The 24,899-nt window shown below is 53.5% G+C and overlaps 1 protein-coding gene across 2 annotated transcripts in view; it reads left to right on the forward strand.

The window, feature by feature from the left end:
- Positions 1 to 3,025: 3,025 nt before the first annotated feature.
- The window catches only part of NETO2 (neuropilin and tolloid like 2), a 29,541-nt gene continuing 7,667 nt past the window's right edge, over positions 3,026 to 24,899 (forward strand). The window contains exons 1-7 of one of the 2 annotated variants that reach the window (XM_037066473.1): positions 3,026 to 3,083; positions 13,210 to 13,266; positions 15,671 to 15,811; positions 16,668 to 16,916; positions 21,975 to 22,019; positions 22,102 to 22,229; positions 24,366 to 24,594. In XM_037066473.1, coding sequence (XP_036922368.1) covers positions 3,050 to 3,083; positions 13,210 to 13,266; positions 15,671 to 15,811; positions 16,668 to 16,916; positions 21,975 to 22,019; positions 22,102 to 22,229; positions 24,366 to 24,594 — 883 coding nt within the window. In that variant the 5' untranslated portion in view covers positions 3,026 to 3,049. The remainder of the gene's footprint in view (positions 3,084 to 13,209; positions 13,267 to 15,670; positions 15,812 to 16,667; positions 16,917 to 21,974; positions 22,020 to 22,101; positions 22,230 to 24,365; positions 24,595 to 24,899) is intronic. The other variant, XM_037066474.1, reaches the window with a different exon arrangement.

The following is a 24,899-nucleotide window of genomic DNA, read 5'->3' on the forward strand; positions in this document are numbered from 1 at the left end:
CCCAGGCGAGTGCCCTGACTGGTCATCGAACCCGAGACCCTCTGGTTCCCAGGCCAGCACTCAATCCACGGAGCCCCACCAGCCAGGGCCTGAGACTATTTTTTAATGAATTGTTAAAGCTCCCAAATTCTAGCAAAAGAGAAGGGGGGGAGCAAAAAACTCTGCTTAGCACACAAGCATTGAGATAAAATGCTGCATTTCCACAGCAACTTATTCCGACAGTAAGCCGGTGGTACCTACCACCCATCAGGAGACTTGGCCAGGGAAAACCCAAGGTAAACTGCAGGACCCATTCTGGGAGGAGCTGGCAAGGCCAACCTACGCCAGGAAGGCCGGGTAGGTGCCAGGAAGCCCAGGCAGCTGGGACCTGGCAGGTAATCTGGGAACAGGTTGGGTGCTGTGGGGGCCTTCCGGCGGGGCGGGGGGGGCGGCACTCAGTGCAGCACTCCCCAGCAGAGGGCCGTGCCAACGCTGTCCTCTGGGTTTTGTGTGCATATGGCCACACGGTAGTCTCAGCCACGGGCCTGGGCCTCGCCACATTCCTTGGAAACGCCGCTGCTACCCGAGTACCTCCCGGAGGCAAGTGTCTCAAAAGGGAGCCACGAAACGAGCATTTGCAATCCCCCGCCCTGGGAATCCGCTGCTCCCCAGCCGCCGTAGTGGAGGACAGGAGACTTTTGAGGCGTGACAGTGGGCCGAGTAAAAAAGTGCTGGGGGTGTGCTTCTTTACTACTATGGTTGCTCTACTCTCTCCTTTTTTAAAAAGGATTTTATTTACTTATTTTTAGAGAGAGGGGAAGGGAGGAAGAGAGGGAGAGACACATCCATGTGTGGTTGCCCCTCACATGCCCCCCACTGGGGACCTGGCCCACAACCCAGGCAGGTGTCCTGACTGGGAATCAAACCAGCGACCCTTTGGTTTGCAGCCTGGTGCTCCATCCACGGAGCCACACCAGCCAGCGCTCCTTCTTTATTAGAGCCTCAACTCAGCTGCCAGGTTCATCTTCCACTGTTTAAAAAAAAAAAAAAAAAAAAAAACACAAACAAACCATGCTGCCTCTGGCCTCCTGAACCCAGTGCAGAGCCCTCTGCCCCAGATTCAAGCAAGGACCTCCTCAATCGAAGCCCACCCGGTCAGCTGTAACTACCGCCACCCAACACAACACTCGCCCTAAACAGGAGGCTCCCCTTCTCTCCTCTCCACTCCGCACCCACAGCCTGCCCGCTCTCTGTGTGCCCCCCCTTCACGAGCGGCCTTCTCTGGGACACCACACGCCCAGTCCTCCCGCGCTTCCCGGACCTCAGCCCCTCCGTCCACAACTGCGCCTGTTGCGTTCCACACCGGCGTGGAGGCAGCCCCTTCCTCCCTATTTTTCTTTTTTGCCCACCATTGTCCACGGCTTAGACTGAACACTCTTAGCCCTGGGCTCCCAAAATGTCACTTTGTTACATGTATGGAAAAGGCGTTTCTATGTTTTATCTCTCAGCTCAGTTGGTTCTTGTACACAGTCTCAATTTAGCTGTAGTTGATTTGTTCAGTATGAACCTGAACCTCAACAGCTTTGCTGCCTCCCGTTACGCGGTAACAGGGTCAATACCTTGGTATCTGTTGGCGTTAAACGTGTATTATAACCAGTCGACCCGGTGGATACTTACTTCTCTGCCTTTCTTGGAGGGATAGAAGGACAGAGAGGAGACCTGGCCACTCCTGGAAGCTTCCTTTCACTCTCCTGACGCTGTCCCTAGCCCTAACCTGTGAGACGAATAGTCGCGGAGCTCCCACTGTGTGTCAGACTCCGGCTTAAATCCTGGGCATTTCGGTAGGGGCCTCCATCAGGGGCGTTCCCCAGCCCTGACCAAAGCATTGCTTTCTGCACATGCTTAACACTCAGCAAGCAAGTATCGAGTGAGTGAATATGGGAGCTTCGCGTGGCCTTCAAGCCCCTTATATTTTCACAGAGTCAATGGGGTGCAGGTGATGAACAAATACGTAGAGGAGCCAGACGACTTCAGAGCGAGATCCAATTACTACGGAGAAAACGAAGTAGGGTCATTAACGCCAAACACTATGCAGCAGTTTGCAAATTTGGATATTTTTGTCGGCGGAGTCAAGCGATGTCAAGAGGTTCTGTGGTTAGGAGCGCAGGGTCCGGAGCCGGGTTTCCGGGTACCCGGCCCGGCCTCCGCCGCCCGCTGTGTGGCTCTGGACACGTCGCTTCGCCTTCCTGGCCTCCAACGGCGCCTGCGGCAGGAGGTGAGCCGGAGGACGGAGGAGCCGGCCCGACAGTGTTTGGCCCTGTGCCCGGCGGCGCAGGAAGCGTTCACCGAGTGCTAGTAGCCGCTACCGTGGTTGGTGTTAATTCACCTGGTGCCAAAGGGCGGGTGAAATGTCAGGCCCCCGAGCCCTGCCTGAGGCAGGTAGCGGAGCAGGTCTGAGCTGGACAGTTTTGACCTTGAACTGAGGTCCCAGGAGGCCCAAGAGTCCGTGCCCGCTCTCCTGGGGCGCCGGACCCCCACAGCGGCGGTGCGCGCAGGATCCGGACCCGAAACGTGGACCCCGGGACCCCCGCCCCGAGCTCAGCGGCTGCCAGTCGGAGGCACCGCCCCCAGGGGCGATTGGCTGGGAGGGCGCGAGGGGCGCGCGGGCGGGGCGGGGCGGGGCGGGACGTGCGCGCAGGCTGCGCGGCCGACACGCGGCGCTCGCGCTCCCCGCTTAAATGAGCCGGGGCTCCCCGCGCCCGCCGCCACTTGAGTCGGGCCCGCGCTGGTGTCGTCCCTCGCACTCGCACCACTCGGCTCAGGGCCGGTCCATGGGACGGAGCGCCGGGGGGCCCGAGGCGGCGCCCGTCGGGGGGCTCGGGCAGCGCGGGGGCCAGCGGGGGGCTCGGGGATGGCGCGCTGCGGGACCTGAGCGCAGCGGGCGGGGAGGCCGCCTGGTGGCCGCGATGGGCGCGGAGCGGGGCCGCCGCTGCGCCGGGCCGTGAGCGCTGCGCTCCGCCGCCGCCTCGCCGCCGCCCGGGCCCCTCGCAAGCGCCGGGCCGCCGGGAACATGGCCCTGGAGCAGCTCGGCTCGGTCCTCAAAGGTAAGCGCCCGGGGCTCGGAGCACGGCGCCCCCTGCGGGCCGAGGCCGGTTCTCCGTCCCTCCGGCTTCCGCGCGCCTTTGTCTGTGGGCGCAGCGCTGGGCTCCCGGCCGGGGACGTGGGACCCACAGGACCGGGCGGCGGGCCACGCTCCGTAAAGTTGTCGGGTTCGCGTCAGTGCGGCGAAGGCCGGTCTTTCCGGACAGGGAACGTCCAAGTCGGCGCACGCGGACCGGGGCAGCCCGCCGCAGCGTCGCCGAGCCCGTCTCCAAGAGCCCACCGTGGGCGGGCGGCGGGACGGCCTGCGCGCCCGGCCCGGTCCCACCTGCCGCGGCCGGGAGGCTGCGGCACCACTGCGGCCGCCGCCGCCGCCGCCGCTCGGCCCCGCGCTGCCCGGACCTCGGCCCCGCCTGCCGCCGCGTCCGCGCTCGACTTGGTCGTGGGCTGGGCGAGTGCGCGGGCGCTGGAACGCGTCGCCCACTGCTGCTTCGCACCCCGGGGCCGGGGGCGTTTTAGGTTAAAATGTAGATTCAGATCGCGGAGACTGACAGAAAGTTGCAACCGCAACTCGGACCGGATAAACCCTATTTCCAGTCCCCCAAGGAACGCAGACCGCGGGGGAGCCTTCCGTGTCCTCCGCCGACTGGGATCGAACGTGGAATAGCTGTGTGTCCGTCACATGGTGAAATACGCTCCTTTTCCCCACCCGGGAAGGAGTGCGGGGTGGCGTCGTAATCGTGCCGTGTGGCGCTTGTCCTGGAATCTGGATGTGTGTGCAGTGACGAATGGTGCTTTTCCCCCCACTCCGTACCAACGCCTTTTTTGAATTTGTTTTTATTAGAAAACTCAGTGTGATTTTGCGTTCAAATCTGAGTCGGAGGAGACCTCTATTCCGGACACTCCTCAACTCGGAATGGAGATTTCAGTAATGGAATGTGACGCCTTTAACTGCCCGGCTGTGTACTTCTCCCACAGTTTGGGACGGAGGTAACCCAGGACTAGTCTCTAGCTCGTCCGTTTCTCATTCACCCCGTACGTTCCTAGGGACTCCCTCGTTCTATCAAAATTGAAAACGCAGGAGTTCCGTAGCTGTTCCCACCCGTCACGCCTCCGTTACATAGCCATTGCTTGGAAATGAAGCTTTTGCTCTACAATACAACACGCAGAGTCGCCTCTCTGCGAGTGTTGCTCCTCGGAATTTTCTCCATCGCCCCTCCCGTAGTGGGTTTATCAACAGCCTCCTGACGGTCCTCGGGGGTGGGCGCTGGGGAGAAGTCCCTGGGTTTGCTGCCCTGTGTTGCCTGCGGAACTCGCAGAAAGTGACCTGGCCGGGACCGATGGCCCTGCTCCTGGATGTCGAGGCGGCAGCCTGCGCCTGGCTCCCCGGTGACCACTGCCCTCTCTGGCCCAGGAGCGGAAGCGCGTGGTGGCTGCACTTTCAGGAAAGGCTCCCGTGGAAACGGCGTGGTGTCTGGCTCTTCTCCTTCTAGGGCTGCCCAGCCCGCGCTGCTCCTACACGCTCAGGCTAAACGGTTGCTGGGGTTCCAGGCTCACTGGTCAGAAAGCAAGCCATGGATTGTTGAGTCGTCTAAAATGTGTGTGTCTGCGATTGTAAAGGTGGGGATGCAAGTATCCATCGGGGAATTAACACTCGTGCCTTCTGAGGAGGGAGTCTGCTGACACCCAGAAGCAGGAGTGAAACATATAAACGTGAGATTGCATGTATCTCCAGGGCGTGGCAGAAGTAACGCCGCCACCGAGTGTGGCTGGCAGGGTGCCTTGCATGAGATGGACAGCCATTGGAACCTGTCACCGAAAATGTCATGTGGTTGCTTGAGTGTGATACTGTCCTGTTACAGAATGACATGCTCATGATTTTGTAATCAAAGATTTTATGTTATTTGTGCCGGACCCTGTATGTTAGGTTAGTTAACTGTGTGTACATTAGATCAAAATGTAGACCCAGATCCCAAAGACTGAGACAAAGTTGCTTCTGCAGCTCAGGCGGAATAAAGCCCATTTCCGGTCTCAGGAGCACCGAGCACAGGGAAGGCTTCCCTGGGCGCTGCTGATCTCCATGAATATACCGCCACACACCGCTCTGATCACTCGAATTTTTTAACCAGAGGCCTGTGTGACCTATACAAAAATTGACACTTCAGCCCTGGCTGGTGTGGCTTGGTGAATTGAGCACAGGCCTGAGAACCAAAGGATCAAGGTTCGACTCCCGGTCGGGGCACATGCCTGGGTTGCTGGCCAGTTCCCAGCAGGGGACCCACGAGAGGCAACCATACATTGATGTTTCTCTTCTTCTCTCCTTCGCTTCCCCTCTAAAGATGAATAAATAAAATCTTTTAAAAAAAATTGACATTTTAAGTTTTTTAAAAAATCGCCTTTTATTAAAAGCATTGGCTTTTTTCCATTCGTTGTGTGCACCAGGATGTGGAGAAGTATCTTGCAAGTATCCCGTCGGGTGAATTGCTTCAACATGAAGAGGTTCTTATCAGAAACAGCTCTTCACCATTTGCATAATTACAGACATTACCCACTAGAAGCCTTGTTTGTGACGTTGCGGTCGGGGAACTCTAAAACCACTGGGCTGTTGTTACGAGTGTGAGAGCTTGAGGGAAGGAGGGAAGGGCTCTCCGAGCTGCTTTCAGCAGAAAGAGAACAAAGGAACAACTCCGGGCTTTTTAAACCTTCCCAGGATTGTTGCCGCCAAGTCGCTCCAGGCCTTACAGAGTCTGGTGTGCCGTCTGCCACAGCTCGGCATCATAGCCGCGTGAAGGCTTCCGTGGGGTTTGTAACTCGCTGCGTTACCGTTTTTGCTCATTCTGCGCACTGGCTGCAGGAGAATCCCGTTAGACTCCGTTAGATTTAAATCTGCGTGGACTGGGGTTAAATTTGTGGTGTGATGAAGCATACATATCCCTTGGCAGTATGTTTCAAAAAAAATTTTTGTGAAACCGTGAGAAATACCACCTCCTGTCCTTTATTCTTAAGCCTCTTACCTAAGAAAGTAAACTACACAGGAGCGAGTGCGGGACTGAAAAGCCACTGGGGTGATGGCATTTCTGGTTAATAAAATGTTACAGGTTTCAGGCGTACAAATCTTGAATGCGTCATCTGTATGTTGTATTGTGTGTCCACCACGGCAAGTCAAGTCTCCTTCCGTCACCACCTACCCCCCCCCCGACCCTTCTCTCCCTCCCCCCACTTCTTTCCCTCTGGTCATCATGACACTGTCATCTGTGTCCATGAGGGCTTTTTTCTTCCTTTGTTCACCCTTCACCTTTTCACGCAGCCCTCCCCCCCCCGCCCCCTCTGACAGCTGTCAGTCTGTTCTCTGTATCTGTGATGTCTATTTCTAGTTTGTTTGTTTGTTTTCTTCATTAGATTCCAGTTATAAGTGAAATCATGTTGTATTTGTCTTTTTACCAACTGGCTATTTCACTAAGAATACTATGCTCCAGGTCCATCCGGGCTGTCACACAGGGCAAGGGTTCCTTCTTTTCTTACGGCCGAGCAGTATTCCGCTGTGTGAATGCGCCACGGCTTTGCTGGCCACTCACCTGCCGATGGGCACTTGGGCTGCGTCCAGATCTTGGCTGCTGTAAATAACGCTGCAGTGAACACAGGGTGCTTATGTCCTTTTGAATCAGTGTTTCGGGTTTCTTTGGTTGTATTCCCAGAAGTTGGATCACTGGGCCGTAAGGCAGACCCATTGGTTGTTAGAGGCATCTCCACACTGCTCCCCATGGTGGCTGTCCCGGTCGGCATTCCCGCCAACCATGCAGGAGGGTCCCTTTTCACCACATCCTCACCAACACGTTCCATTCGCTGACTCACTGACGACAGCCATTCTGGCAGGTGCGAGGTGCTGTCTCATCGTGGTTTTAAATTTCATCTCTCTGACGATGAGCGACACCGAGCGTCTCTTTGTGTGTCTGTTGGGCATCTTCGAAGAAGTGCCTGTTCACGTCCTTTGCCAGTTTTTTTTTTATTTTAAAGATTTTATTTATTTATTTATTTTTAGAGGGGAAGGAGAAAGGGAGAGAAACATCAATGTATGGTTGCCTTTTGCGCATCCCCTGCTGGTAGTTAGCCTGCAAGGAACCGGTTTGCAACCCAGGCATGTGCCCTGACTGGGAATCGAACCGCGATCGTCTGGTTCGCAGGCCCCGCGCTCAATCCACTGAGCTATACCAGCCAGGGCTCTTTGCCAGTTTTTTAATGGGCTTATTTGGGGTTTTTTGAAGTTGTTTGTTTAAGTTCTTCTTCAGTTTTGGATATTAACCCCTTATCAGATGCATCATTGGCATGTATACATTCTCCCATTCAGTGGGTTGACTTTGTATTTAGTTGATGGGTTCCTTTGCTGTGTAAAAACTTTTTAGTTGGATGTGGTCCCATTTGTTTCTTTTCTCTTTTGTCTCCCTTGCCCAAGAAGTCCTATCAGAAAAAAATATTGCTACGAGAAGTGTCCAAGATTGCGTTTTCCGTGTTTTTCTCTAGGATTTGTACAATCTGGAGTTTTCACACTTAACCCTTCGACCCATTTTGAGTTTATTCTTGTGTATGGTGTAGGAAGTTGGTCTAGTTTCATTTTCTTCCATGTATCTGTCCAATTTTCCCAACACCATTTATTGAATAGACTTATCTTTACCCCAATATGTGTGTTTGCCTCCTTTGTCAAATATTAATTGAAATAAAGGTGTGGGTCTATTTCTAGATTCTCCGTTCTATTCCGTTGATCTATGTGTCTGTTTTTATGCCGGTACCATGCTGTTTTGATTACTACAGCCTTGCCGTATAGTTAGATTATCAAGCAGCGTGATTCCTCCAACTGTGTTCTTCTTTCTCAAGATTTCTGTGGCTATTCTGGGTCTTTCGTGGTTCCATATACATTTTTGAAATATTTGTTCTAGTTCTGTAACTTATGCCATTGGTATCTTGAGAGGAATTGCCCTGAATCTATAGATGGCTTTGAGTAATATGGACATTTTAGTGGTGTTGATTTTCCCTAGCCATGAAGACAGTATATGCTTCCGCTTATGTATATCTTGAATTTCTTTCTTCAGCGCCTTATGATTTTCTGAGTCCAGGTCTTTTACATCCGTGGTTACATTTATTCCCGGGGATGTTTTCACCATTGCCATTGCCAGCGAGACTGTTTTCTTAGTTTCTCTTTCTGATGGCTCACATCTTCCTAGTCAAAGAGCTGACAGGTGCCCTAGTCAGAGCAAGTCGCCACGACCCGCGATGCACCGTGGACTCGGACAGAACTGACTCTGCTCTGCTTTCATGATTGAGAACAGCATGGAGCCGGGGGACCAGCCGGGCGGTCGCTACATCTGGCATCTCCTGACCGATCTCACAAACCTACGTTCACCACTTAGGCGCTTGACACAGCATGTCCGTTACCAACAAAGGTGAATTGAGCTCGAGAAAAGTAAGAGGAGTGGGTGGCTGAGTGGCGGGAAAGACAAATAAACCAGTCCTTTTCCTGCCCCTGGTTTATGCTCAGATAGAAAGCAGCTGGTTCATCTGGGCGGCGGTTGTCATCCGAGAGGTTTGCCCGCGCGCCTGGTGCGGCGGCCTCTCTGCTCATGTGGCGTGGGCACAGCGAAGGTGCACTCAGGCCCCTCCTGTCTCCGTCCAGTATTTATTGAGGGCCGTTGGGGGCCAGGCAGCCTTCTGGTCCCTGGAAGGGCATCAGTGAATCAGACTCTCCAGGCCCTCTTTCTGGTAGGAAGAGACAGAGAAACAACCAGAAAATCCAGCTTGTATAAGTGATCAGAATAAATAATTACTTGTATAATAAAACAGGACGGAGCGGAAATGCATAGCTTCTTTAGAAGTCAGCGAGGTCCCCCAAGGCCCGAACGGCAGGAAGGGAGCCCGCTGCACAGAGAGATTTTGGCGGAAGGCAGGCTAATCCCCGAGGCAGGAGTGGGCTCGGTCTGCTGAGGAGATGGGGAGAGAAGACCCAGGCGGCCATAGGTGGCCATTGGAAGGTTGGGCAGTCGGGTCCCAGATCCTGCAGGGCCTCTGCAGCTGGGGGATGGGGTCTGGATTTACTCTCAGTATCAGGGGACTTTACCGGGCGGCTTGTGGCAGGCAGTGAGGGGGTCTGACTTGTGTTTTGGAAGGCTCCCTGGCTCAAGAGGGAACAGGACGTAGTGTCTGGGGCGGAAACAGCGGCCTCCCTGTCTCCATTTGACCCTCCAGTAGTTCTGAGTTTCCACCGGGCACAGTCATCCCGGATGAAGGCCGCGCCTTCCCACGGTCCTGGCGGGATGAGGCGTAGCTGCGGGACCCGGCCGGCCGGTCGGATCTGTGTGCCGCTTTGGGGACGCGGCCCCGTTTGCGTTGCGTTTGCGTTTAGTCAGAATCATTTATGTTGTGATCAATTGTAAATTCCGGGCTAGTGTTTTTTGTGTGTGTGTTTGTATTTGTCTCCTTACCCAAGGATATTTTTTCATTGTTTTGAGAGAGAACATCAGTGGGAGAAAGATCAATTGGTGGCCTCTCTCGTGCCCCCTCTGGGGACTGAACCCGCAACCCAGGCATGTGCCCCGACGGGGATCCAACCCGCGACCTTGGCGTTTACTGGGCGGCGCTCCAACCAGCTGAGCCACGCCGGCCAGGGCCTGGGCAAGTGTTTTTAAAGGAAGGAGCAGTGGCTGCTGTCGTTTCTTCCTTCCGCTGACATCCCAGGGGTGTGTGGTCGGTGAGAGAAGTGAGCCCAGGCGAGGGGATGGCTGAGTGGTCCAGGGGAGTCTCGCTGCCGTCAGATGAAACTCACCGGGAAGGCGTCTGAGAAAGCAGGGTTTCCACAGGGGGACAGGGACTTGTAGAAGCAGAGGGATGTCCCTGGTGGGGCGGGTGTGGGGAGACAGGAGGTGTCGGCAGGGACTTTATAAGACTAGACGGCAGGGCACTCAGCAGAGTTTCCAAAACTGGCTCACCAACTTCTCACCACCCCCCGCCCCGTACCCTGCGCCACCCACCTCTGCCCCTGCCACGTCACCCAAGGAGAAACCAGGCGGCCTCCTTCCGTGTCCTTCAGGACACAGTCCTGGCCCTGAGCCTTGGTCTTCAGGGTGTGACCCCAGGGCCGGCAGCGTCGGCGTCACACGGGCGCTGGTTCCAAAGCCAATGCTCCAGCCAGCCCCACACCCCCCCAGGTCAGGATCTCTGGAAGCCCCCCATCTGTGTTTCCGTGGCCCCTTCCCGCAGTGACACGATGCAGAGCAACTCGGAAGCCGCCGTCCGGAGACTCGGTTCCTGCACCCGGACCAGAGGGGACTCGCTGCGAGGGGCCTGCGCAGGTTTCGAGGACCCTGCACACGCGGTGCAGGTGCATCGGCGGGGCGGGTGGCGCCTGCGTCCGCAGCAGCACCAGGTCGGGACTAACGACAGAGGCCAGCACCACGCCGGCGCCTCTCATACCGGCTCATCCCCGTGTTTGGCATTCAGGAAATTTGCTTTAATGTGCCCGCCCGACTAGAACGAGGTACCTGCAGAGGTCCTTTCACTCGGCCGGGAGGAGACGGTTTGTCCGGCTGAGGAGCTAGAATGACCTCTGTCCTTCAGGGCTGTGCCCATTGGCCCGGGTCCTTACGCATCGTTTTCATGTTGACCGGCCTGGCGTGTGTGGGTCCGTTGTGAGTGGTTTTTTTAAACTGGAGGGAAAAAATTATGAGCGGCCCTCTGCAGAAAGTAGAATAGAAACGCAGGTGTGTTTGGTCTTGCAGTTTTAGGTTTGTGATGATTGTCCTGCGTGCCCTGTGCATTCTGTGCAGATTTCATAAACCGGACATTGCACGCGGCCAAAATTTCATTGGTCATCACGGAATAGGATTTTCCTGTCACAGTTCATCTTCCCACCGTGGTTCTGCTGTTTTTCTCCTGGTCTTCAGCGTGTCGATTTCTTCCTCTCCCGGCCTGCCTGGCTTTGCGTGACTTGCTGACACCCTGTGAATTATAAATACGGAGACCGGTCAGTTGCCGAGCCTGTGACTCAGGAGCAAAGGGATGCTGGGTACACAGTTCCGACCAGTTTCCTGTCGTCTGAAGGGTGGGCCCTGGCAACCAGCATCCTCCGGCCAGATAAACTGATACAAATGGATTGTCAGAGACCTGATGTGATCCCGGTTTCCTTCTCCATCACCAAGCCTCCTGTTTTTAAGTTTACACATCGTTCAAGATCCCATCCCTCTAACTCTGACCCAGCGAGAAGCCGTGAAGGGTTTGGAGGCAGGATTGTTACTTGTAACAGGAGACCTTCGACACCGCTGGCGACCAGAGGGAGGCAGGGGACCTTGAAGTCGCTAGGAGGGGACAAAGGTCCACCAGGATTCGGGGGACCAAAGATGAAGAGAACAAGGGTTGGATTATAAGGTAGGAACAGCTTAATGGCGAGGGCTGCCTGTGCCCGCTGGTGACTTTGGGGGCAGACACTCGGGGCCCGCCATGGACTGTGCGGTGGTGCGCCACCCCTGGTGACTGGTTTCGTGCCACCAGCCGCCGCGCCCCTCCCCTCCTGTCCCGCGCCAACTTCATCGGACTCTGCATCTGAATTGTGTTACGAACCCGCTGTGTCTGCCACTATCACTCTGCCCCACGACCTTGTCACCTGGGCGTCCCGTAGGACCTCCTCATGTCTCCTGACCCTCTCGGACTCCACCCCACTGTCCAGATGACCGGTCTGACGTCGCCCTGGTTCACAGACCCACGGCGGCTGCTCATTACAGTCAGGAGTCCAAGTTTTTCCGCGCGGCACCCAGCGCCCCTACGCCAGCAGCCCTCTGACCCCTGCCAGCTGCCTCGCTCAGCCCGCTCACTCCCCGAGTGCCCGCGCCTCTGCGTGGGTTCCAGCTGTTTCTTTCTCCCTCTCCCGTCCCATGTCCCGGGAGGTCCAACCAGGTTGTGCCATCTCTTTCTGCACTGTCCTCACCCTGTTCGTCTCCAGCCACAGCCGGACAAACGGGCCCCCCTCCGCTTCCATCTCACGTTCTGCGTGAACCCCGACACCCTCTTCCCCGCCCACTGGGCATCGTCTCAGGGCAGCGGCTCGGTAGGGAGGGCGACTTGTCCCAGTGCCCCGTCTTCCAGCTGCCTTGCCCACAAAAAGTGCGCCATCCTGTTTACCTTCCCGAGCACCTTACGGGGTCCGGGGCCTTGGGCAACTTCCCACCCGATGTTTGCATAGTAAGAAAACTGGGCTCAGAGGCCCCGCAGCTGGGGACGCGGCAAAACTTGAACCCCAGCCTGGTCCCCCTGCGGTCCGCCCTCTTGACTGTCGTGCTGGGCTCCTCCCCCACGTTGTGAGTCCCCGGGCCAGTTCTCTGCAGGTGCTTAGCGACCGAACGCATCAGAACAACTGTTGTCGGCCCCGGACTTCCAGGCAGGCTGGCCGGTAGCGGGGTTTCCATTCAGACGGATCATGAAAGATACCAGGGCACCGTTCATAAAAATAAGACATTTAAAAGAAACTTCCAAGCACACAAAATTCATTGTGTTTTCAATTGGGTCTCAGAAATGTTCAGCCTGGGTGGCGGGGCGGGGGTCGGGGGACGAGCTTCATTTTCTACATTCTCTAGCCTTTGTCACACGGGACTCAGCCTCGCGGGGCGGAGCTGGAAGATGCCGGCTCCATTTCTAGGAGGCTGCTGCCCCCTTACTTCTGCTTTTATTATACATGCTCCCGACAGTCGGGCCGTCTCGGGGAATGTCTCCTGGCACAGCACGCGGCAGAGCCCTGCTGTGGGCTTGTAGGCTCTTGGGGATGGAAGAGAGAGCTCATATGAGAATAATCGGGGTCAGCAAACTAGTGGTAAAAAAAAGTGCATTCTCTTAACCCATCGTAAACTGAAAAATAACGTGCATGCCACGTGTGCTCAGGGCTTGTACAAGTGAGTACCGTACCCAGCCTGTTTTCTCGCGGGTTGTCTTAAGTGTCGAGTAGGGAATCGGCCAAACCCTTAGAAGCCTGGAGAGGGAATGTCCGTAGGAGACAGCGGTTTTAGCTCCTCTCGTTTTGCCATCTGATTCTCCTTACAAACCGAGTCAAATGCATCGTAGGTTCGATTCCGTAACGGCGTCTCTCTGCTCTTCCCCCAGTGTTGCTGGTCACGGTCCTGGTGGTGGAAGGGATCGCCGTGGCCCAGAAGACGCAAGGTAGGGAGGGTGCTGGCGGGGACCACGGGCACGTTCGGGATGGCGGGGGTGGCTTATCTGAAAGGACTGCAGCTTTGGGGGAGCTGGTTCTGTCCTCAGCTTGGGGGGTCCAGTGGCCTGAGGCTCCCTGTCCAGCTGTCCACCCCCACTTAGCTGGGTCCAGCTGCAGTTTCCTCAAGTGCATTGTCAAAGGTGAAGTCTGCCCTGAGAAACCTCCCAAATCAGCATCTCTGGGAGCCCCAAGGACACCACGGTTTTATCTGAAAGCCGCATGGGGTTGGGGCTTTATCACTGAGCAAAAACGAAGACCCATTTTCCCACATAGGCAAGTGATGCATGTCCACCAGTGTCTACTTCAGGGGTCTGTGGGCCCAGTCACATTGTCCCCTCTTTTATGAAAGAGGATTAATGAGTGTGGTGTCTGAGCCAGATTGTCCTGTGAGAGCTGAGTGATTTCTTGTATAGTCTGATTTAGCTTTTCCTGTTCATCAAAGTCATGCATGCCCGGGACAAGAATTCGAGCATTCTGAATGGTCAGCCAGGAAGACCTGGCGCCCTGCCCCGCCCTCGCCCACGCCCCCTCCCGAGGCTGGCCCCCCGTTGGGGCTGACTCTTGGTGTTTCCTGCCTGTTGCTAAACAAGATTCTTCCTGCGACTTCTTCCTCACGTCAGGGGTAGCCAAAGGGAAAGACCTCCCACGAGGTGGACGATGAGGACAGAGCTCCCCAGCCCCTCCCCACTGCCCCTCTCTGGGCACACGGCTCTTTCCAATCTGCACCCAGTCCCCCCACCGTCATGCCCTCCTTCCGGTTACATCAGAGCTCGGGACTTCCTCCAGGACGCTCAGCGCACATTTTCCACGTGAAAAGGTCTTTCTAGGCAGGAAATGCTTCCCTCCCTTTTCTCTGCTGTCATCATGTGAAAGCTGCGGACAGTAGGCACCAGAGTGGAGGTGGACGTGGTCCAGGAAAATGTCCCCTGTAATCACAGGCATGGGCGGGGCCGGGGCCCCGGGGGGCAGGCCTCTGCACTCACCTCCCCACTGGCGCTTCCCTCCCTTTAGGTTCCCTGTGCCCTCGCTCTTGTTTTGTGGGCGTGCTGTCCTTTTGTCCGAGGACATGAAAGCATCGTTCTGTTCGGTGTGGCTGTCACTGTGCTTTTGTTGTTATAATTTTTTTTATATTATATAATCTTCGTTTCCTTGGTGTTGCTTTTTTGTTTGTTTGTTTGCTCGTTATCTGTTTTTCCTATTAGAGGTTTTACACAAATGTCTGGTGACCTCTGACTGTCTGCCCGTATGTACAAGAGAAGCACTACACTCTACCACTGCCTGCCCTGGCGGGGTAGCTCAGTTGGTTAGAGCATCATCCCCATACGCCAGGGTTCGGGGTTCGAGCCCCAGTCAGGACACGTACAGGAATCACCCGATGATGCATTAGTACGTGGAACAACATCTCTCCCCACCCCAACCACTGTCTGCAAGAGCAGCTGGGGGACTGCTCACTGCACCCTGGCGAGTGACGTGCCATCGGGGCCCCGCCCCTTCGTCTGTGCCGCTGGGTCACTGAGCGGCAAACGTCTTCTCCTTTGGGCTCACAGAGCTCCCCGTCCCCTGCATGGAGCCTCTGCGGAGCTGTGGGGGAGGCAGGGACATCGGTCAGCGTGTCGGCAGCCACCTCGCCACCCTGTCCACAGGCCGGCGTGGCCACCCTCGGTCATGTCCAGTGTGCTCTCGCCCAGTCACCCTCTTTTGTCCCCTCCCAAGAAATCCTCTCATTTCTGAGGCGGCAAAGCCCTACAAGTGTCGGTGGTGTGCGGAGGGTGTTAGAACGCAGACTGATTCTAAATGGACTGTAACCAAGCCATGGGGTCTCAGAAAGCCCCACCTCTCTGCCTCTCCCCCCTTCCTCTCGGCCCCCGCCTCCCCCAGACCCCTGGACAGGGGGCTGCTGCCACCGTCTGTCACCACTGACTGTTACTTAGAGGCGTATGCCCTTGGGAAAGAACCTTTTACCGTCCTTTGAGCCGACTTTGAGGAAGGAGCGGAGCTAAATGCGTGTGTCCAGTCTACAGTCTTTAAAACCCCCTTGGAAGCTTGGAATCCGATTGACTGAACTCCTGGGATCCTTTTCATTTCAAGTCGGTCCTGAGTTTTATCGTTCACTGGCTTATCGGCTTCTCCCACATGGCTGGGCCCTTGTGGGGTCCGAGGACTTTCCTCCTGGGGGTCTCCACGCAGAGGCTGCCCAGGCTCACACCTCACTCTCTGCTGCCAGGGGCCCCTGCAGGGTGTGTGTGTATGTGTGTGTGTAACAGGGTGGGCGGGCGTTCCGGAAGCTCTGGGGTTCAGGGAGGAGCGCACCGTCTTGCGCCATGGTTCCCTAATCTGCTCTGTGTCTCCAAGATGGACAGAATATCGGAATCAGGCACATTCCCACCACCCAGTGTGGCATCTGGGTCCGAACCAGCAACGGAGGGCATTTCGCGTCCCCCAGTTACCCGGACTCCTACCCGCCGAACAAGGAGTGTGTCTACGTTCTGGAAGGTGTGTGGCCAATTTCTGTCTTTTATTCAGAGACTTTTACTTCATTGTGAGACTGAACACGCTGATAAAATAACCCATTGAAACCAATTTGAACAAAATTAAACATGTATTTGAATTGAACTCTAGTAATTATAAATATTCCTGAATACCAAACACATTAACAAGATTATAGTTGAAATAATGTAGGAGTTTTAAACCTCTTGAGATATAATTTATCTAGATGCATCAGTGTATATGAGAAGTTTCTCTGATAAGAAACTTAAATTAGCTGGCAGCTCTTATTAGGCTTTTATGCAAATTCATGCCCATAGTTACATTAGTTCCTTTCATTTCTTCTGTTTTTCTGTTCATTGTGGTGCATTGTACCTCATGAACCAAGCATTAGCTTTTGGACTGTAATTTTTTCTCAAGATTTTATTTATTTAATCTTAGGAAAGGGAGGGAGAAAGAGAGGGAGAGAAATGTCAGTGTGTGGTTGCCTCCCATGCACGCCCCCACCTGGGACCTGGCCTGCAGCCCAGGCATGTGCCCTGGCTGGGAACTGAACCAGCGACCCTGTGGTTTGCAGACCTGCACCTCAATCCACTGAGCCACACCAACCAGGGCTGGACTATAATTTTAATCGGTTGAATACGTTCACTAATTTCATAAATAGTATAGGCCAATGGGAAAGATTACTATAGTTCCATAAGATACCATTATTATTCACGTAAAATAAACACTTACTATGAATTTAATGTGTAACATCCTCATTACAGTGCTTGGCGAGGAAGTGGTCAAAGCAACAGCCCCGTGGCTTTGACCTTGATCCTTCTTCTGGGTGCATTGCCCTGACTCGCTCACCCCTGTCTTCCAGCTGCTCCGCGCCAGAGAGTAGAGCTGACCTTCGATGAGCACTTCTACATAGAGCCGTCCTTCGAATGTCGATTCGACCACCTGGAGGTCCGCGATGGGCCCTTCGGCTTCTCCCCGCTCGTCGACCGGTTCTGCGGCGTGCGAAGCCCTCCGCTGATCAGGTCGACCGGGAGGTTCATGTGGGTCAAGTTCAGTTCCGACGACGAACTCGAGGGCATGGGATTTCGCGCAAAATACTCCTTTATTCCAGGTGAGGAGACCGCTCTGCCCGCGGAGGAGCCCCCTCTGTGCTTCGCACCCTAAGGCTGGAGAAGGGGAATTTAGTTGTTCACCCTGGAAGGGAGAAGCCTCGTGCGCTGGGAAAGCACACGAGTCCCTAATGGAAACACAAAGACACGTTATTACTGTAGCAAGGAGACAACGTAACGCAGCGTAACCCGTGTGCCCTCCTTCTGCTTTTATTTAGGCTTTCATGCAAGAAGTTTGTTAACTGAAAGAAGTTAAAACATCTGAATGAAAAGAAGATAAGAAAATGTCCACCTTGTAACCCCTCTCTCTATGTAGAAACACCAGTGCCAGCAGTTGGGGGAGCTGTTTTCCGGGCCTCCTGATTTTGTTTGTTTTGTGTACATACAAGTCAGTTACCTGTGGGGGTTTTTTGTTTTGTTTTGTTTTGGTTTTGCCTGAACAGCATACTCAGTTTTTCTCCTCGACGTAAACATATTATGGGAATTTTAAGTGTCACTTTGTTACTTAGAGGCTCAATGCCAGGAGTCTCATATTTTCAAAAATTAAAAAGTACCCGATAGGCTTTGTCTGATAGATTCTCCACACCAAACCTGTGTGTGGATGTTCGTAGCAGTTTCATTGTCATGGTTGAAACGTGGAGGCGACCCAGGTGTCCTGCCGGAGAACAGATAATCCCGATAGTGGGACGTTGTTCAGTTTTAGGTTCGCAGCAAAACTGAGCAGAAAACACAGAGTCACCCTCTACCACACACACACACACACACAGCCACGCCCGAACCAGCACCGCCCACCAGGTGGCCCATGAGTGACGGTCGATGAGCAGCACTGACACCTGCCGTAAGGGCCACTCTCAGCAGTGGGTGTCCTGGGGGGCTCCGTTAGCACACGGAGGGGCTTCACTGCCCCTAAAATCCCCCGTGCTCGCCTCTTCGTCCCTCCAGCCCAGGCAACGGCTGATTTTTCACTGCCCTTTCCGGAAGGCCGTGCAGCCGGAATCACACGGGGCGTGGCCCTCTCTCACGTAGTAACGTGCATTCACGGTTCCTGTGTACGTTCTCATGGCCTGAAACGCATTTCTTTTTCACACCGAAGGATGTCCCATCGCCTGGGTGGGCCAGTGTGCTTATCCTGTTGTCTGACCTCTCGGTGGCTTCCAAGCCATAACAATTATGGAGAAGCCTGCTATAAACATCCGTGTTGGGGTTTGGGGTCGGCAAGTGCTAACCAAGAGACACAATTGCTGGATCACGTTAAAAATGTCTTTAACTTTCGGGGAAGTGGGTGGGGCGTTGGCAGCACGGCGTGGTGGACACACTTGATTCCACTGACCTGTGCTCTTCCACGCGGTTAAAGGGTCATAAATATATATATACTACCGTAAAGACAGATGTTTAAAAATCATAGTCAGGCGCCTGGAAGAACTTCCTTGGAAAATGCAGATAGGGCCTCCACGCACCAACCTGCCAAAGTGAAAAAATTGCTAGTCTGAACTGCCTCGGAATCTTTAATGACACCGCAGAACCTGTTTTAGCAATTAGCACACTTAGCATATGGCAGATATTTTAAGACTTCCTCCCTCCCTCCCTCCCTTTCATCCTCACTCGAGGACAAGGATGTGCTTATTGATTTTAGAGCGAGGGGGAGGGAGGGAGGGTGAGAAAAATCAAATTTGAGAGAGAAACACTGATCACGTGCCTCTCACACGCACCCCAACTGGGGACCAAACCCACAACCAGGTATATGCTCTGACTGGGAATCGAACCCACAACCGTTTGGTTTACAGGAGGACGCTCCAACCAACTGAGCCACACCAGCTAGGAAAAACCTATTTTAATACATAGTTTATTGTGTGTAACTGGGTGCTTGGTTCTTGCTAATGCTGCTGATCCTTTCCCGCAGTTATTTCATTCCACGTTGAAAACAGTAGGAGGGAAGTGGGGGCCTCACTGAGAGTGCACCTCAGAGGCCCTGCCCTGACTCAGTGAACCCAGCCCAGCAGAAGCGGCCAAGAAACCTCAGCTCTATTGCAGACAGATGTCAAAGAGAAATTTAAGTTTTCAACAGCATTGGAATAAAAGTCGTTTGCCGCTGGCAAACATCAGGATTTCTCCTAGGCAGGCAGGCGTTCTCAGTGTCCTCACTGCGTTAAAACTTCCACAGTTAGCCCAGTCCCATACATACAAGGTCTGTCCAGAGAAAGTCCAGCCATACTTGGTATAACGACAGCGGTTTGCACAGCATCGATGTCACCTGGCAGCCAAGGAGAGGGGACCAGGATGCGTGTGTGTGAACAATGGCGACTGCACTGCGCTGGTCAGCAGGGGCAGGAGACACTTGAGGGAGCAGGTGTACTATGTGGCCGTCACATACAAAATGACTGCGTGTGTAGAACAGGAGTGCCAAACTCATTGTCACCGGGGGCCACACCACCCTTGCAATTGCCTTCAAAGGGCCGAATATAATTTCAGGACTGTGTACGTGTAACTTACCCTTAACCGTCAAGCGAGAGCTCAGTGCTGCCACTGGGTAGAAACAAGGTGCTGGGCCGGGTAAAACCAGGTGGAGGCCGATTAGGCCCACAGGCCTTGTGTCTGCCACCTGTGGTGTAGAGCAACAATTTTGCATTGAACTCGAACAATCTTCTGCGGAAACTATTCGGACGATTCAGAGGCCGCAGCCGTGGGCACCTGGTGATGGGCAGCTTCATCACGACAACGCGCCTGCTCATGCATCACGTCTCCTGTGGAGCTTTTTGGTGAAATATCACATCACCCAGGTGACTCGGCCCCCCTACAGCCCAGATTTGGCACCCTGGACTTCTTGCTTTTCCCAGAACTAAAATCGCCTTTGAAAGGGATGAGAGTCAGGAAAATATGACGCGGCTGCTGATGCCCATTGGGAAAACCAGGAGGTCCCAAGGTGCCTCCTTGGAAGGGGACTGAGGCGTCATTGTCCTATGTCCTATGCTCCTTGTATCTGCTATCTTCTTCACTAAATGTTCTATTTTTCATAGTCCGTGGCTGGTCACCTTCTGGACAGGCCTCGCCAGGAGGTGGCCATGTGTGAGAAGCCCTGTCTCAACAGTCATCACCGGCAGCGTAGGAATTTCTTTTTATTTTTTAAATAATTTCTCATCGTCGTTAGTAGGCTTCTCCCAGACTTACCAGTTCCTACACAAAATATATCTTATACACGCGATTTTAACTAGACAGCTATAATGTAGCTAGTTACGCATTGCCTGTTTATTGTGACGTGGTGTTTTTTCCTCTTAGTGGTAAGACGACGGCATCCTCACCCACGTGGCAGGATGAGAAAAGCCGTGTAAAGAATTGGAGAGGAGCCCCGGCTTCGCCGTCAGTTTGACCCGAGAAAACCCCGGTCCCTCTGACTCCGTTTCACGCTCATTTGTAAACTCGAACATTACCTAATCCTCCTGGCATTGCTCTCGTTAGCGTGATATTAAACATGATGTATGTCAAACCTTGGAACACTGTGAAATGCAAATGTAGGGTAATGCAGTCTAGAAATCCCGAGCACTTTGTGCTAATTTGGTTACATTTTAACCGCAAGCCACAGAAGGTTGCTCTCGCGATACACACAGCCCTTGGAGGGAGAGAGCTACTTCTCTTCGAAGTAAGAATCTTCACATATAAAGTTGCCTGATTTCGTTTAATATATTGAAACATTTAAATAATGAAGGGCATTGTTTTTTATGTGTATTTGCAAAGATCTGATTCAAATGCGAGATTTCACGACATGGGTCTTTGACACTCATGGATGACTTACTCCGGTTGATTGGATTTAGTTCCTAAAAATCACAGTGACGCCCTGGCTGACACGGCTCAGTTGGTTGGAGGGTCATCCCATGCAGGGAAAGATTGTAGGTTCAATTCCCGGTCAGGGCACGTAGCTAGGTTGCGGATTCAGTCCCCAGTTGGGGTACATACAGGAGGCAATCAATCAATGTTTCTCTCCCTCCTTCCCTAAAATTAATAAATGTATCGTCAGGTGAGGATTAAAACTAAAGCCAAACTCTGACAATTAAATTAAATCAGTCCTTTTAACATACACTGGTGTTCTCGGTCTCCAATGAATTGCTTCATGGGGCAGAATATCTTACTTACAATGCCACCTGGTCACCTTTCTTCCCCTGCCGTTAGTTCGGGAACAGAACATAAAATGTATCTTTTTAACCCTTCGTGAGCATACGAGTCACTGGCATTGAGTACATTCACAGTGTCGGCGACCATCACGGCTGCAGGACTCGTGTGCAGAACGTTTTGGTCATTCCAAGCTGGAATTCTGTCCCCATGAAACACTAGTCCCCAGTCCCCATCCCTCCAGCCCCTGGGACTCGCCATCTCTGACTGGGACCAGTCTGGGTATTTTAGAATGAGTACAGTCATACAGCGTCTGTCCTTCAGTGTCTGGTTCATGTCGCCGAGCAGTGTGTCAAGGTTTGTGCACATTGTAGCATGTGTTAGGATTTCGTTCTTTTCAAGGCTGAATAAAAATACTCCATGTACGGACCACACTTTGTTCATCTGCCTGTGGGCTGTCCACCGCCATTGACAGAGTAGGGGGTTTTCAGGAAGCAAAAATAAGTTATTAATTCAGGATGGGATCTCAGGTATATACGTTACCACTTAAAAACATTGATTCTGCCCCGGCCGGTGTGGCTCAGTTGGTTGGAGCATCGTTCCACGAAGCAAAAGGTCACCAGTTTGATTCCCGGTCAGGGCACATCCCTGGGTTGCGGGTTCAGTCCCCAGCCGGGTCGCATTCAAGAGGCGACCAATCAGTGTTTCTCCTTCTCTCTTTATCTCTCCCTTCCCGTCTCTGAAAATAAATAAATAACATCTTGAAAAAAAACATTCATCCTATCAGTGAGCGTCTGAAGTTGCTCACAAATAACCAGCGCTCTCGGGTCTATAAGCAGAGAGCTCTTCCTTGCATAGTTACCGCACGCACCATTAGCCATAACGTTAAACCTCAAGCCTTACAGTGACTATAACCGTGTCTCCAAATGCCAATGACCTTCTGCTCTTTTCTGTTCCAGATCCAGACTTTACGTACCTAGGAGGTATTTTAAACCCCATCCCAGGTTTAGTATATTACCTCTTTTTCCTCACGCCATTTTCGACCAGTCTTCTCTCCCCTTGACCGTGCCTCTCTGTTCCGTCCAGATTGCCAGTTCGAGCTCTCGGGCGCTGATGGGATAGTGCGCTCCAGTCAGGTGGAGCAGGATGACAGGACGAAGCCCGGCCAGGCGGTGGACTGCATCTGGACCATCCGGGCCACCCCGAAAGCCAAGGTGTGGCTGGGTGTCGGGTCACTTCCGAGGGGAACGGGAGGCGTGGTTTGTCAGAGGCGCTTATTGTGCTTTATGCCGATACTTACCGATTCTGTGAACTGCCTTCCCACTTTTTAAAAGGTATCTTTGTCACATGACTAGGTACCTCTTAAGATCTCAGCATTGTTACCATGAGAAAAGCCACAGTGTAAATTTCAGAAGTATCACACATGCATTAAGATTCTCATTTTAAGGGTTTTAAGGTCTTAAAAACATGTGGATTCCTAATTGAAGCGTGCAAGTGTGGGTCAGGGTGCTCATGGAGGCATTTAAAGCATTTTGTGAGGAGAAGAAATATTGGGTCACAAGAAGTTAGGGCGTCTTGTCAGAGGTCTCAGTGCATCAGAACCCACATACCCGCGGGGGGTCTGGGTTCCGAGTCCACGATCTGCTTGTCTGCACCCCCCGCTAGTCTGAGCCCGGTGCTAGTCTCTTCCTCCCTCCATCTCTTCCTCCTGCTCATCTGCTCCCCAGCCCTTCGTTTTCACCCCCCACTTGTCTGCACCCCCCGCTAGTCTGCTCCCCCAGTCTGCATCCCCCATTCTTCTGTGCCCCCCGCTCATCTGTGCCCCATGCTAGTCTGCACCCATGCTGGTCTTCTCCTCTCGCTTGTCTCCTCCTCCCGCTTGTCTGTGCCCCCCACGAGTTCCCCCCCTGCTAGTCTGCACCCCCCCCTCCACAGAGCTTCCCCTGGAGGGCATGCAAGGGTGGGGTTTCTAAGAAACTGACAGATGGAGACGGGTTGCTAACTACTCCTGTTTCTTGCTTTGAATTTATACTTCTAGGAAGTTAGCAGAGTTAGAATTATATTTAATATGTGTTTGTGTAAAAATAGAAAAGAGGGCACAGAGGGGGAGCCCACCTTTTAGAAATTATGAAAACCCAGTTTGCAGTCAGGCTAACAGGACAGGGTAGAAAGCTAGAAACCCACCTTTGAGAAGCACTGTGAAATATCGGGTCCAAAGTAACGGATTTGTTTCAAAACATGGATAAGCTCCCCGAAAAAGACGTAATTCGTAATTTGTATGGACTAGAAATGAAGGGAGAGAGCTAGAACCTCGAGCAGTAAACTGCAATTGCAGATACAAATGCTCGCTGCCTTGTGAGGGACTGAGGACCCAGCTGGGGCAGGCACATGCTGTTACAGCCCACACGGAGACAGGTGTAGCAAGGCCCGGGGTTCAGGGGACCTCCATGACCGACACCCCTCACGTAAACCTGGAACCCGCAAAGGGACATGGCTGCCATGAATGTCTGGTGGGAAAAATCCTTCCACCAACACCAGCTGATTGCAAGCGAGCTGATCTTCCTGGGCTCAGTCTCTGGGTGGGGGAGTCTGGGGTCTCCCCGACACCTTTGTACCTCAAACCCTGTCTTTATTCACAGTTTGAGATAGGCATTCACGGGCCATGGTCAACCCAGGAGTCACTGAGCCTTGAAACTAACAGAATGGAACTGGGCTTACAAAACCTTTGAGGCAATAAAAACAAAGTGACTCACCGTGGAGGCCACAGGATCCCACTGAGCATGGCTCACAGCTGGAGTGAGAGCACACGGCCAGGGGGCGGCCCTTCATGGCACCAGCAGACAGGACACGTCAGAAGGATGCCAGACCCTAAACACCCTCCAGGAAGGGACTAAAAGGTGTGAGCAGGGACAATGGCCAGGGACACTTGGGAAATAACCAACCATAAAAAAATGAAATAAATAAAATAAAAACCAGCTAGAACTCCTGCAAGTGAACAGTGTAGTTACTGAAAGGTAGACCAAGAGAATTACCCAGAATGCACGTTGGAGGCGAGGGAGGTTGAAGAGGCGGGAGTAACAGCCTGATTCTTTTTTCCCAATCTGCCAATAACCGTGCGATTGCGTTTATGAGGAAAACACGGGCCACACTTGTGCCTCATGGAGCAAAAAGTCTCTTCTTGCAGACGAACTTTGGGTTCCTGAGTGCTTGGTTCTGCTCAGCCTCTTCTCCATTTCTCCGTCAGCTGCCATAACGCAGTTCGATCTCCGGTGTGGACCGGACAGCGGAACCGGGGAATTCAGGTCCCCGAGTCTCCTCAGCAGCCGTGTTCGTCTTTGTCTCCGCTGCAGATTTACCTGAGGTTCCTGGACTACCAGATGGAGCACTCCAACGAATGCAAGAGGAACTTCGTGGCCGTCTACGACGGGAGCAGTTCCATCGAAAACCTCAAGGCCAAGTTCTGCAGCACGGTGGCCAACGACGTCACGCTCAAAACCGGAGTCGGCGTGATCCGAATGTGGGCGGACGAGGGCAGCCGGCTCAGCAGGTTCCGGATGCTGTTCACCTCCTTCGTGGAGCGTAAGTACGGGCGAGGCTCCTCCCCACTGCGCACCCTGACCTCAGTTTCACGATACTGGTACTATTCAGATACTGTTACCATTCAGATACTGTTACTGAGCGTTTCCTTTGACAAAGCCTGCAAGTCACAGGGTGGGGACGTAACAGAGTCCTCACCCTCTTCTTAAGGCGTTGCCTGCCGTGGGTAAAGCAGCTGAGTTCATGCAGAAATTGCTACCCTGTCTCATCATCAGGCTCTCGACAGTGGCAGGGAGCTATGCAGAGAGAGAGCTTCCCCCCACCTCCCCTCTGGCCTCAGGGTCCTG

The sequence above is a fragment of the Sturnira hondurensis genome, unplaced genomic scaffold (assembly GCF_014824575.4).
Source record: "Sturnira hondurensis isolate 20B ecotype Veracruz unplaced genomic scaffold, ASM1482457v3 Scaffold0016617, whole genome shotgun sequence".
Lineage (NCBI taxonomy): Eukaryota > Metazoa > Chordata > Mammalia > Chiroptera > Phyllostomidae > Sturnira > Sturnira hondurensis.